Source organism: Pundamilia nyererei, unplaced genomic scaffold (assembly GCF_000239375.1).
Source record: "Pundamilia nyererei isolate P.nyererei 1_Seehausen unplaced genomic scaffold, PunNye1.0 scaffold00122, whole genome shotgun sequence".
NCBI classification, from domain to species: domain Eukaryota; kingdom Metazoa; phylum Chordata; class Actinopteri; order Cichliformes; family Cichlidae; genus Pundamilia; species Pundamilia nyererei.
In genome coordinates this window covers 185,261-199,836 of record NW_005187523.1, presented here as the reverse complement: position 1 = coordinate 199,836, position 14,576 = coordinate 185,261, and the positions used below count along the sequence as shown (strand labels likewise).

Sequence of the window (14,576 nt, the reverse complement as noted above, 5' to 3'; positions counted from 1 at the left end):
ATAGTTTGGGCCACAAAGTATACACCCCACCCATCCTTCAAATCTGGGGAAATGAAGGGTCCATTTGTCGGCCGCATTTGTCGGAGTCTTTGAATTTGGACAGTCTTCGTCGTGTCGCTGTAACGTAATCGGCCTACTAATGCGGGTACAGGAGGATTCCTGCGTCTTTTGTGATCTTTTGTGATCTTACAAAGCTTCAAACGACGCGTCGACTATTAAATTAGTCGTTGACGATTTTAATAGTCGACGTAATCATGACTAGGCGACTAACCGTGGCAGCCCTAGTGTTAGTCTCCACCGTGCAGTTGGTGCGTAGGCTGCCCGCGGAGTGCTAATTTCAAGTTTTCCTGTGCAGCGTTTTGCTTTGCGTTTTTGAACTTTGGACTCCAAACCTAAGTGAGCAAAGCAGAAATCTTCTGTTCACCCTTGTCCTCAGGGATGTGGTTTCTCTTTGCACGACAGCGACCAGCACAATGCCTGCCCCGTCTGCCTGGGGATCGGCCACACTAGGAGAGCATTGACGGAGCCCGAAGCCTGTGCATTTTGTCGCCAGCTCCGGCGCTCGACCCTGGAAAGACGGGTGACGTTTGTGGAAAAAGTGCTGGGACGCTCCGCTGTCCCACGGCATGACCCTCTCCTTTCAGAGTCTGGAGCCCCGGCTTCGTCCAAGTCCGAGGACAAGGATTATTCAGTCGATGTCCCCGCAATTAGCTGGGCTGACCACATGGAATATGTTGACGGGTTAGTTGATGACGAGCCGGAACCATGCAGGAGCGCTGACGGGCTTCTCTTTTCTCCCTGTTTCACCGTGCTGCTGAGAAGCTGCAGGTGGACTGGCCCTCTCCTCCGCCAGCTCAGAAGCCGTCGCGGCTCGCGGGTTTTTTCCTCCCACCGGATCCCGCAACAGCCAAAAACTGCCTTCCCATGTTCCCAGACTTTCTCTGCGAGCTAACAGCATCATAGGACAAACCTCTGTCTACCCGCGTCACTGTGCCCGGCTATGGACAGTACATGGAATTGGACTTAGCTAACCCACCCCCTATGGAGCCGTCTCTGGCTGCTTATCTGGCCCCGTCTCATAACCATGGTGTTGGCGGCCCCACAACTCTGCCGTCCAAGCACTGCAGATTCTCTGCTTCGCAGCTGCAGAAGATTTATCGGGCTCAGGCCGGCACTGCTCACGCCATGAGCTCCGTCACCATGCTCCAGACGTACCAGGCGGCGGAGCTCGGATCGCCTGGTTCCTGATGACAGCCCGCTGGCACCTCTTCTTAACGAGGTCAGAGTCACCACAGATCACATCCTCCGTACCTAGTGCTGCCGTTCGGGCTGTTGCTCGCTCCTCGCACCTTTGCAAAATGTGCCGAGGCGGCGCTAGCGCCCCTCAGAAAGAGAGGCATCCGCATCTTAGCCTACCTGGACGACTGGGCTCTCGTAGCTTGCTCCAGAGAGCAGGCGGAGACACAGCTGTCGCTGGTTCTGTCACACATTCAGACACTGGGGTTCTCTGTGAACGTTCAAAAGAGCTCGCTAATCCCGAGTCAGCAGATTTCTTTCCTCGGTTTGGAAATATGCTCACTTTCCAGCCGCGCACGTTTGTCGGAGCACAGAGTGGCCGTGTTTCATCGCTGCCTCGCTCAGTTTCAGCTGGGACGCAGACTGTGTTTCCAGACCATATTAAGCTTGTTGGGCACGATGGCATCTATGATCGCCGTAGTGCCGCTTGGACTGTTAAAAATGAGAGCGTTTCAACGCTGGACTCTCTCTCACCGTTTGTGTGCATCGCGTCAGCTCCGGAGGAGGCTGCCGGTAACCACGTCTTGCATGCTAGCTCTCCGTCCTTGGAGGGAGCCCGGGCTGCTGCATCAGGGCTCTCGGATTGGGAGGGTTTTGTTTCACAAGGTGGTGTCCACAGATGCTTCCCTAAGAGGGTGGGGAGCGCTGTGTGAGTGTGCATCAGTGAGAGGGATCTGGTCCGCAGCCCAGCGCCAGCTGCACATCAACCACTTAGAGCTGTTAGCAGTGTTCTTAGCTCTAAAGCATTTCCGTCCAGTCCTGGAGGCCAGCATGTCTTAGTCAGGACGGACAATTCAACAGTGGTGTCTTACAGAAACAGGCAGGGAGGAACACGCTCTCCTCCCTGCCTGTTGAAGCTGTCTCGCTCTCTGCTGTTATGGTGTTCATTTTCTGTATCTAAGAGCCACCCATGCCCCAGGCCACCTGAACCTGGGGCCGGACCTTCTCTCCAGGGGGTCCTCTGGTGAGAGAATGGAGGTTGCACCCTTTAATAGTGGCTCAGATCTGGGATCTATTTGGCAAGAGGCAAGGGGCAAATAGTGGTTCATCCGTGCCCGGATCTGTGGCGCCTTCATGCTTACCTGCTGAGAGGTTAAACTTGATTGCTAAGGGTTTGCCACCTAGTGTGATAGCGACAATTCAGAGCGCTAGGGCCTCATCTACTAGAGGCTTGTGCGCTTACAAATGGCGAGCCTTCGAGCAATGGTGCCAGGACCGCCACACTCTCCCATTTCAGTGCTCTATTGTGGATGTTTTGACATTCCTGCAGGAGCTGCTGGATAAGGGCCTTTCATTTTCGACAATTAAGGTTTATTCAGCAGCTATATCTGCTTGTCATATTGGCTTTGACGGGGTGACACCAGGTGCACATCCCCTCGCCATACGTTTTCTGAAAGGAGTTTGCCGGCTGAGGCCCGTGCTTAAGTCCAGTGTCCCTGCTTGGGACTTGTCTTTGGTGCTGGAGGACCTTTGTAGCTCCCCGTTTGAACCCACTGAGTCTGTGGCTATGAAATTTCTTTCATATAAGACTGCATTACTTCTCGCTTTGGCTTCAGCAAAGCGAGTGGGTGACCTTCATGCGCTCTCTGTGCATCCCTCCTGCACACAGTTCTCTCCTGATGGTCTCAAGGTCGTATTGCGTCCAAATGCTGCCTAGTTTCCCAAGATCATGCCTGCGTCTTATAGCTCAGTGGAGTTTGAGTTGCTGAGCTTTTGCTCCCCTCCTTTTGCATCTGAGGAGCAGAGGAGGATGCATTCTCTTTGTCCAGTGCGTGTGCTACGCACCTACATTGAGCGCACTCAGAGTGTGCGTTTACGTGACCAGCTGTTTGTCTGCTTCGCTTATCCAAATAGAGGTAGAGCTCTGTGCAAGCACAGGCTGTCCCACTGGATTACAGAAGCTATCTCACTGGCGTACAGCACCGGTGGTCTTGCTTTGCCCCAGGGGGTGAGAGCTCATTCCACCAGGGGGATGGCAACCTCATGGGCTCTTTTTAAAGGGGTGCCTGTAGCTGATATTTGTGCGGCAGCTAGTTGGGCATCATCGCACACTTTTGTGCGGTTTTATCGGTTGGACGTTACAGGCCCTTCGGTGGCTCATGCTGTCCTTTCTGCTGGGTCTACCGCTCACTAAGGATGTGGTGGTCCGATTCCGGTTCGGTGACTGCTCTGTGGGGCGTGTATATATGTCCCATACCTATGTGTTGTACCGAGTGAATCGACTGAAAGGGAACGAATAGTTATGTCTATAACTTCTGTTCCCTGAAGGAGAGGAACGAGGTACAACACAAGGTGGCCCCACTGAGCCGTTTGGCTCGGTGAAGAGCGGCTATCGAACTGAGGGATGACTGTGATGACAGCGGCTATATGTGCCGGCGGGGCCGTGCGCGTGTCATCACACGTCGTCTGCCTTAAAGGCGTGAATAAAGGTTTCTTCAGCCAGGACACGCGAGGGCGTGATATCCCATACTTATGTGTTGTACCTCGTTCCTCTCCTTCAGGGAACAGAAGTTATAGACATAACTATTCGTTTGCATGAACGAGCATGCAGCTTGTGGCCACGCTGAGGGGAACTGAACTTTACTCAGCTCCCAAAATTCTTCCCTACTTCATCCCAATTACAGAGTTCTTTCAGATGCGGTTGGCATGTCTGAATTATGCACAGAGTCCTTTTGCTGTGACCGGCCAAAGCAACACTAAAAGAGTCGTCTCCTGAAGAGCCGGGGTGTGTCAGGAAACTGTGATTATCGTCTAGAGTTTTATCTTTTTATCTTTGTTTATGTGGTTTTCATTTGTTCATGTATTGTTTGTTATCAGTCACTTTTTCATTGATTAGGTTTAAGCACTAAAAGTACTTTCCCCCACGAGCGTATTGATCCCATCAGCAGATGGGTGACGTAAACTGTTTTGTTCGGAGCCCTGCAGACGTGCTGATGGAGGCTCACTGGTGTATAACAAAAAAATCTCTTTCTTTTGTTTTCACTGGCCACTGCATCTGATTTTAAACCCTTCTCACCAACAGACAAAACATATACAGCAGTGCCATGGCAGGGGGCGTGGCAACCCCACCCATGCTAATCGTGTTTCATGACAAATACACGATACTGGACCCTCTGTGGCACGTCAGGCACCTGGGTAAGATTGCTCTCCACACACAGCTGGAATATTAGTGCCACCGTCAGCTCAGTTTCCAAAAAGCTTCGCTGTGTGTCCAGGCTGGAGTCCGGATGTCCATTACCCAGAGAACTTCCTCCAGGAGGCGCACCTGCTGCACTGGAATGGCCCGTTCAAACCCTGGAATTACCCTGCTGTGCACTTAGATCGCTGGGAGAAGTGGTTCATCCCAGACCCCTCTGGAAGGTTCTCTTTGGAACGTCCTGACGACGACAGCTGAGGTCCGTGGCTGCGGCACCAAGGAGCCGGTCAGAGGGTCACGTGACACACGCTTACAGTGACGGGGCGAAGGAGTAAATCCACGAATGTAACACTGAAACAGCGAGACACCAAACTGACCAATCTAAAGAACATAAGAGACTGAACGCTGTTGTGTGTTTGTGAAACGTGTCGCATTATAAAACTGTATTTCAAACCTAACATTTCAGATTGTTTCTTATCTTTATATGTTTTCCACACTGCTTCATATATCTGTCATCGCTATCCTTAAGCTAACAATACAACTGTATAGTTTTCTACCCAGGATATATTGCTGATTTCATTTAGTGTGCAGCTCCAGACAGTGATGGGCTGAGAGGCCCCAGGAGCCCTGAGGACTGTGAAAAGCTGGTTCAAATATAACGTCGTCTCGCGTGGCAGAGCCTGCGTCCGCTCTGTAACGACAGGCTGCGGTGGGCTCTTTTGCGCCCCCAGCAGGTCAGACAGTGCACATTTCATGTGAACTTGAACAGGCACACTCGTCGTTCCCAGACATGAAGCCAGTGACTCTGTTCATGCCTCTTTTCTCTCTCATCTGTGAGGCTGACCTTTCTGAGCGAACAGTCGTTACATTCATGCTTCGTCACACAGAACACGGCGGTCATTTAACTTGTGCTGTCAGATTTTCAATCGAACCAAACATCTACTAAGTCAATCACCATTTAGGTTTCCTTTTCTTAATTAGCCTTTTATAAAAGTGGCTCAGTGCAGATATAAATATATAACCTGCAATTTGTTAAAACCAGTCTTGCCAGGCACACTGGGTAGTTCATATGATGGCAACGGTAAAATGCGTGTTTGAAACTGCGACAAAGTTCACAGCAAGAAGTGGATGTAAGTAGAAGTCACAGTGGATTTCTGGGATGAGCACTTTCTATTGTTGTTATTACTCTTTAGTTTCATGTTGCACTCACTGCTTGGCTTGTTCAGCCCACAAACTTCACGCGTGAGCAGAAGGCAGCCTGAAGTTTTCAGATTTGTGCCTTTCACAACATGAGCTCCCGTTACTGGTTCCAGCCACCAGAGGGCGTGATGCTCCTGGTAGTCTGCACTCGATGTGAAGCAGCGACTGTCACTGCTGCAGTTGACTGTTGGTAAGAGACACATGATTCCTCCTGAGAACAAAATAAAAAACAAACACACACCTGACCACCTCATTCTATTTAAATGAGTTTATTTTATTTACACAGCACCAGGTCACAACATCAGTCGCCTCAAGGTGCTTTATATTGTAAGGTAGACGCTTTGGCGACAGTGGGAAGGAAAAACTCCCTTTTAACTGGACTGGACTCATAACTCAGACGCCCTCTACAGGAAAGGGCAGAGCAGGCTGTACCTGCTGTGGAGACTCAGGTCGTTTGGAGTGGAGGGCCCACTCCTGAAGACCTTCTATGACTCTGTGGTGGCCTCTGCTATCTTTTATGGTGTGGTCTGCTGGGGCGGCAGCATCTCTACCGGGGACAGGAAGAGACTGAACAGGCTGATCAGGGCCAGCTCTGTTCTAGGATGCCCTCTGGACCCAGTGGAGGTGGTGAGTGACAGGAGAATGGTGGCTAAGCTGTCATCCCTGTTGGACAACATCTCCCACCCCATGCAGCAGACTGACAGCACTGAGCAGCTCCTTCAGTGGGAGACTGCGGCACCCACGGTGTGGGACGGAGAGATTTCACAGGTCTCCCCACTGCTGTCAGACTCCACAACAAAGACTCCAGCTGATCAAACTGTGCAATAGCACTAAGTGCAATACTCTTTTCTGACAAAGTTGTGTTTTTGCTCAGTTGTATACAGCATTTGTATTCTATTTTTATCCTGCTGTATATTTTATTCTATTCTGTGCAGTTGTGTTCTCTAATGTTTGCTATGTAACTTTGCACTGTCACTTTCTGCTGTTTCTGCTGATCTTATCTCATAAACCTCCGGCAGAGCCAGGCTCAGGGAGGGGCGGGGCCATCTGTCGGGACCGGAGAGAAGGAAGACGGGATAAAGACGTGCTGAGAAATTCACTGTTATGTTGTCTGTCCTTGAGCTGTCCGCCCTCACACACGTGGTCACTTTCCCCTAAAAAGAGGAGTAACTAAAATATTTTTGTTTCATTGTTTAATCTGGTTCTCTTTATCTACTTGTAGGATCTGTGCAGGATCCACTGATGTGTAAGTTTCCAACTTTTCCTTCAGTGTTAAGCTTTGTCTGGTTTGTGTGTCCATTTATTTTTGTGTCCTCGCTGCAGCTCTGTCCGACTGCATCGCATAAGAAAAGCAGCAGACGTGGACGCTTCAGGTCAGTACAGGCTTCACTTTGTAATGTCAGGGTGAGAATAGAAGAGCTGGATCACCTCTGACAGGATTCTCTGTAAAGAAGTGCAGAGACTTTGAGTACAGCCAGTGAGCAAAGCCAGAGAAGTCAGTGTATCTGAACCAGAACTCAAAGAGAAATCAAGAACAGGGAGTACGCTCACATGGACAGTGTCAGAAAAACGCCTAACGCATCCTTTTTCTGCCCATGTCTCTTCTCATCTGTGTTGCAGTTTCCAGGCTTTTATTTCTCCATTTCCCTACTTTAAATGTCTGCTTGTTTATTGCTGATATTGTAACAACATATGCTTTTGTTCATAGACATAAGAGCAGCTTCCTGTCTGCAGTGTCTGTGCTCCATCTGTCTGGATGTGTTCACCGTTCCAATGCAGACGCAGCTTCTGAACAACTACGGCACACTGCACGGCGACGCTCGTGTCCCTGTTTTTCACATTAAACTGCACTTTTATTTCTGCTGCTCACGTTATGCAAACCGCTGCAGGAGGAATAGACTGACAGCTTCATCTAAGATCTGGAAAAACTCCAGTTCCTCCAAAGTTTCCCGTTCCCGAAGTCTGTTCCATCCATCGAAAACTGGACCGAGGGCAAAGTTGAGCCGTTATGTGGAGGCAGAAAGAGAACTGTTGATAAGCTGCAGGAGACGCTCAGAAATGTACGAGCTGTGCAGTAACTGTGAAGTGAAGAGGGCCTAGAAGTATGCAGTGGATGTGACTCTTGGTCCTGACACAGCAAATATCTATCTCATCCTTTCTGATAATGGGATGCAAGTCAGCCCTGGAACAGTCAAACAGAACCTTCCAGACACCCAAAGAGATTTTCTGTTGTTGAGTTTGAGGAAAGCAGCCAGATTTAGTTTGAGGTTCAGGGCAGGAAGACTGGATCTCAGCCCAAAGACCGTGAACAGGAAGCAGGCAGTGAATAGCTGTACGTTTGGCCTCACGCGGTGGCTGTTTGTGGACCCTGAATCGGAGCTGGTCACTTTTATAATATAGATGGGCCGCATGATAAAGAGTTACACAGAACGAATAAAGTATGAACTGAATCTCCTTCCTGTTTTCCTTTGGAAATAAGTCTGTGAAACTCTTTTAGTAGTGAACTAAACCACAGAGTAACATCCCCAAACTGCCAATACTCAGTGTAGATGACCTCACCGATGTCATGCAATACAAGTCATAAAATAGGATCAGACGTACAGTCACATCGATCCTTTTATTTTCGACTGTGGAGCTACTTATTCCTTTCTTCAGGTATTCACAAGCGTGATTATATTGGGAATCATTTGTTTAATCGTTTCACAGCTGACTGAGATTTTTTCACTTGTGTTTGAATTGGTGTCTAAAATTAAATATTTGTTTGTTACATTTTTCTGCTCATGATTAAGATGAAGTGAACTCGAGAGCCGAACTCACGTCATATTGACTCTTTCCTTTTGCTAAAGCATATAGTTGGGGCTGGGTAGTTACACTGCAATAGACGTAGGCTGCCGGGGATTCCCATGATGCACTGGGTGTTTCTGCTTCACTCACTATGTGTTAACAGACCTCTCTGCATTGAATCATATCTGTTATTAATCTCTGTCTCTCTTCCACAGCATGTCTTTATCCTGTCTTCCTTCTCTCCCCCCAACCAATCACAGCCCCTCCCTGAGCCTGGTTCTGCTGGAGGTTTCTTCCTGTTAAAAGGGAGTTTTTCCTTCCCACTGTCACCAAAGTGCTGCTCATAGGGGGTCATGTGATTGTTCTACCTTACAATGTAAGGCGCCTTGAGGCATCTGTTGTTGTGAGTTGGTGCTATATAAATAAAATTAAACTGAACTGAAGTTTATCAGAGATCACTGTGGAATAGAGGGGAGATAATCCGGGGATTTCTCTTGCTTTTGATTAAAGAAAAGTAGCTTTCAAACTTATGCAAACACAGTGGGAGTCAGTCTCGTCTGCTTCTTAGTTTTTGTCAGTTTAAGAAATTCTTTCTCTCTGACATCAGAGATTATGGTCTTAACTACCAGTCCAGGACTTATGATAGTGTTTGCTCTTTCTAAACGACTGGCATGAGAACTAAATCTAATAATCAAAGATGCTAAATTGTGCGTGGCTGATGCTATGACTACAGTAGGTTGTGCGTTTTGGGATACTCCTAGTTCATGCTCATTAGCTGTAGGAGTGGATGTTCGCTGTTATTATGTGTATAATTCCAGGAATGACGTTATTCAAGTTTTCCTTCAAAGTCAAACAGGTTTGAACAATATAACAATGTCGTGTCAAGGTCACAGATACTGTTTGTGTGCGTCTGTAGGCTGGGTGTATGTGCTGGAAAGAAGACAGGGACTTTGAAGGATCCCTCCCCTGCACACCTCCTGCAGTGGTTCAGTGGTTTTTCTGGACGTTGGGAGCTTGCACCGAATACGTCAGAGGTGGGGGTGTGTGCTGTTGACGTCATCGGGGCATCAGAGTTCAAGTTCAGGTTGTTGTGGAGTTGTTTTAGTCACGTGTGTGCTCAGCATCCCAAGGACATCTGAACTGGAGCTGTTTAATGAAAACATGTGAAAAAACCACGATGCAAACATGTCACAGAAGCACTTTCTTCAGGTTTATGAACAGATTCCTTTCTTTTCCGAGCTCAACACACTTACCTCTTTATCACAGAGATATTTCTAAAGCCTGTTCAGTGCCAGACCCTTATCTCAGACACATTTCAACAACCAAAACATAGCTCCTGATATGTGTGTGAAACTGAAACTCCCTGCTGCCATTGTGTAATAGTGCAGACCTATTCAAAGTTATAACCTGACAGTGGCTGCACGGTGGCTCTGTGTCCTTTACTGCAGAGAGGCACTCTCCCCAGCTCAACAGCTGATCACTGCCCAATGATGTGAGACACACTGAGAGTGATTCTATCATTAGGGGTGTCTGTCCTCACCAGCTGACTCGTCGTCTGGCTCTCTGTGCTCTGTCCTGTGTGTGTGTGTGTTCTGGTTTTGGTGCAGAAGCAGGACTCTGGGACTTCTGCCTCCACATTTCTGTAATTTTGCACCTGCTCCTGACGTCCTTGCTGTGGCCTCTTCTTCAGGGAGTGGCAGATCTTCAGGCCTCACTGGATTGCTTTTGGGCAACAGTTAGTGTTCCTCGCCTTGAGTACATGTGTCCATTTAGAGAGAGATACTTGCCTGTGTTTTCCTTGTGCTCAGGTTTGCCTGGAGAATTCCCTGTCATGAGCAGTCTTTGTTTGGATTGACAGAGTCTGGAAACTGTCTGGAAAATGTGCAAAGCCATGGTGGAGTTCTGGTGATTTTAAAACTGTATGCAGTGTACTTTGACTTGCAGCCCTGTGTGTGAATCCTACCTGTGTTTAGACAGCGATCCATCCAAGAAGCTGGACGCAGCGGGCTTGGGTCCTGTTAGTCCCGCCCTCACTAGGCTAGGTTTTCTAATGCAGTGCTTGTTGGCTTTAGGTCAGCAAAGTCAGACATATTCAGACTGTCAACAGAAAACTGTTGCAAAGAAGAGCATTAAGGTGGGGAGAAGCAGTTTAACCCAAATCTTTCCTTTGAGGAGTTTAAAAACAAATCCAGATGCAGCAGCTCACAGGTTGCTCTCCCTCAAACACGGTAAGTGGAATATGTCAGATTCTCTAGAATTCTGGACAATGAGCGAAGAGACAGGCTGCGAGGAGAAAATCTCTACGCAGCCTTTTTGCAGCCGTAGTGATGGACTGAAAGCTACCAACACTCCTCAGTCACCCTTGGCTCATCTTCCACAACCCAAAATATTGACTGCAGAACAAATAGCATCTCAGATTAGAGCTAAACTGCCATTATTCTTTAAAACACCTCCCGTAGAACCCACCACCACTGCCAAGTCACCTGAACCGCGTCTGTACCCAAAGTTCATCATGACCTCGCCGAAATCTTCAGGTCATTTCCGTGCATCTCTTAACTCCACACCGGACTCCCACGCACCATGAGCCCTCCTTCCCCTGTGCTCCTGAGAACACCCTGTGCCTAGTTATTCCTCCTAAGTAGTTTCGTGATTCAGACAAAGTCTAGTTGGTTTTGAAGTTGGTTGTCTGTCTCTGGTTCTGCGTTTGGGTTTTGTGTTTGTCTACCTATGACATACTCATTTTCTCCAGGTCTCTTCAGGAACACAAAACCCACGTCCATCTGACAACCGACTCTACGTCAAGGGTGAAGAATTTAAAGCCAAGTCAGTTTCAGTGTGTAGAAGGGATAATTAAAATCAGACCCAGTTGAATTTAAAGCAGTTTGGAAAAAAGCAACTCCACATGTTTGTGGGTTTGCTAACTTTGCTATAGGTTTACCCGGGACTCCTGTAAAGTTTCCTCCCCTCTAACAAACCTCACCTCTCCCAAGGTCTCCAGTGAAACCCCACAGCTCAAAAAGCTTTCGACAGCCTGAAGCGGTGTTTTGCTGCAGCTCCCTCCCTGGTCCAGAGTGGAGGTGGATGCCTCAGGTGTTGGGCTGGTCCTGTCCCAGCAGGATGCAGCTAAAATGCATCCCTGTGCATAACTTTCTCGCTTCTCTCTCCAGCTGAAAGAAAGTCTGGACAAACCACAAACCTCTCATACCTACACCTGGCGAAAAGACTGAACGAGTCTTTCCTGCTTTTTTATGTCCAGTTGTAGCGGTGTCATACATTTTAGCTTTTCACTCATCTTTAGGTGTTAGCTAGCATGCTAAGTTAGTGCTAACCTCTAACTTTGTAACTTCGAACCGTCAACCTTGTGAAAATTTCGTGGATGCAACACTGTGTTATAATACCTGTGAAAATAGCCGCATTCATTTTATTCTTCTTCTTTTGGCTGCTCCATCTCAGGGCCTCCATCTCCACCTGTCTCCAGCATCCTTCTCCTCCACACCTGCCTATCCATTCATTTGCAGTGAAGAGTCCTGGGTTTTTGGTCCTATTTTCCTCCACATCCCCAGAAACACTTCTGTGAAAGCATGACAATGCCCTTTTAAACCAAGACATAATCCTCCAGCAAAAAGCTGAGGCAGGAGGAATTTTGCAGACACCTTGTTACGTTCTAAAACAGTTACCAACCCCACCTTAGCCTGCCGAACCGTCTAACTCCTCCCAGCGTCTTAAATATAGGATAAATGCTGTGAGCAATAACTGTTTACCTAGTAAATCTCCTCAGAGGCATAGTACGTAGGTGGGCTCTGACAGTGTTGGCCAGTGATCATATGGATTAAGTGCAGATATGACAGGATTTAATATCTGCAAAGGAAGGAGAACTGTGGCACATTATCCTGTGGGCTTCTGTGAGTTTTGGCCAAAACCTAAAAGTCAGGTTGGAAAGACAAGGGTTGAAAAATGTGTTTTGGACAGTAATCTCACTGAACAACAACAATTCGGAAGTACCTTGAACTCCATTCCCAAAGCCCTCCAATTTATTTGCCCAAATGGCAAATTCCTGGCTCACATAGCCTGCCACACCTACCACACCATTCCTGTTTGCTTGATTCTCCCCAGCAAACACCTGGTGGGGGTGGGGGTCACTTTGATCGTCAGCTCATGTTTTGTGACTATTCACCAAATACTGAATTTTGGGGTGTGTGGGATCAAAACAACTTATGACCACTTTTAACTAGAACCACTGAGGATTTTGCCAGAGCAGAGTATGGAGGCAGGTTGTTGGCTGTCATGAGCAGCACCCAAAGCAGAACTCTGAACAGTGTCCAGCGTCTGGAGAACTAATCCAAGCAAAGAAAAAGAAAGAAATCCAGAGCAGAGCAGTCGAATCAAACAGATCTTAGGTAGAGCTGAGACGATAAAGGGTTGCAGACTAAAGTGGAGCAGCTGGATGAGGGGCTGTTGGTTTGGTGATCAGAGGTAGTGGTGGTTAGTACTGTGGCCTCACAGCAAGAAGGTGGTGAGTTTGACTCCACTCCATTTGGCTTTCTGTGTGAAGGTTGCATGTTTTCTCTGAGCCTGTGTGGTTTCAGCTTCCTGCCACAGTCCAAAAACATGCAGCTGGTGAGGTGATTCTAAATTGTTCATAGGTCTGTCTCTTTGTTAGCCCTGCGTCAGACTGACCTGATGTGCTCTGTGACTTCCTCAATCATTCTGTCTTTTTCTTGGGTGACATATTTTGTCCATCAGTCCATCAGTTAGTGCAAAGACTTCTGGGAAACAAACTGTTTGTCAGTGATGACAATTTGAGTTCAATGGGAAAACTGGTTCTTGGGCTTTATGACTGAGAAGGGGCAGGTGATTGGAGACGCATGTCCAGGCAGTGGTGGATTAGCCGGAGCAGTTTACTTGAAAACAGCTGCAACGCATCCTGGTGTTTGCAAACGTTTAATGTTAGTTTATCAGAAACTTGCTTTACTTCTCCCACGGTCCCATTGTGCAGGAACACAGCAAGCCTCGGCCTCTCTCAAACAACCTGACACCTGCGAGCAGTTCATCATGGAGGTCTTGGTCTGAGGTGTAGGAGCAGTTCTTTCCTGCACATTATTTTGTCCTGCTACCTCATCCCTGAAAAGCAACTGTGTCATCAGTGATGTCATGATTTCACAATTACCTTTAACCTAGAATCCCAGCACATGAAGGCAGACCTCCTCTGCTGGCGTTTCTCCACCACCAAACATCTGATGAACCTTCTGTCCAACAGCTACAGACTGGATGAAATCACATCATGCTGCAGGACAATGACCCCAAGCACAGCAGCAAATCCAGCGGCAGTAGCTGAAAGTGCAGACTTCAACCCAAAATGTGGTGGGAGGAGCTTAAGAGAGCTGTGCATATGTGAATCCCAGAAAACCTGGAGCTATAATTCCTCCACAGCACCGTGAGGCTTCTTTACTTCGAGGTATTGCTGATGAAAAGTGATTCTACAAGTTACTGAATCATCATACTTCCAGACACCGCTTCTGGCTGATTTTTGTTAAATAAAGAATGACAATGAGTGTAAAGTCTGTTTATTATGACTGATATTAAACCTATATATAATCTGATTTATGGACATTTATGAGTGCTGTTTGTCAGCTTTCCGTGGCATTCGTCTTTCGGGATTACTAAAGTGCTCTCATACATAGCAATGAGTGATAAGTCTTTACCATAAAAGCTAATCTGAGAGCATCATGGAGAGTGTGCTGCTGTTCATACGCTCCAGGTGTTACCTGGATGAGTCAGCAGCAGGAGGGCGATCTAATCATCAGTCTGTTTGTAATAAAGCAGCAGTGGGTGTGGTCCACCTTTAAGTATGCCTAACAAGGCCAGATAGTAAAGTCAGCTCACCAGTTTTTCCTGCACCGCTGGAACAAGACAAAATGGAAAAAGTCAAAAACGTTGTGCTTTGAAGCCGTACATGAACAACCAGGCTCCGTTTCTCTCTATTAATAGCAATAAAATAGTTATTTGTGTTTGACACAAGACCACAGACACACAGCAGAGGATAATCCAGGTCTTGTGTTAATAACCGGTGAGAGAAAAGGGTTGTGGCCTGAGAGGAGGCTATGTGTGAGACTGCACGTATGCTTTCCACAGCTGGCAGCCAGGCCACGGAGAGCTGAGG

The 14,576-nt window shown here is 47.7% G+C and overlaps 1 protein-coding gene across 3 annotated transcripts in view; it reads left to right on the top strand.

The window, feature by feature from the left end:
• Window positions 1-4,918, top strand: part of glt8d2 (glycosyltransferase 8 domain containing 2) — a 14,274-nt gene extending 9,356 nt beyond the window's left edge. For 2 of the 3 annotated variants that reach the window (XM_005742613.1, XM_005742615.1), the window contains exons 9-10: window positions 4,319-4,431; window positions 4,512-4,918. In XM_005742613.1, the coding sequence (XP_005742670.1) occupies window positions 4,319-4,431; window positions 4,512-4,690 (292 nt within the window). In that variant the 3' untranslated portion in view covers window positions 4,691-4,918. The remainder of the gene's footprint in view (window positions 1-4,318; window positions 4,432-4,511) is intronic. The other variant, XM_005742614.1, reaches the window with a different exon arrangement.
• Window positions 4,919-14,576: the final 9,658 nt, after the last annotated feature.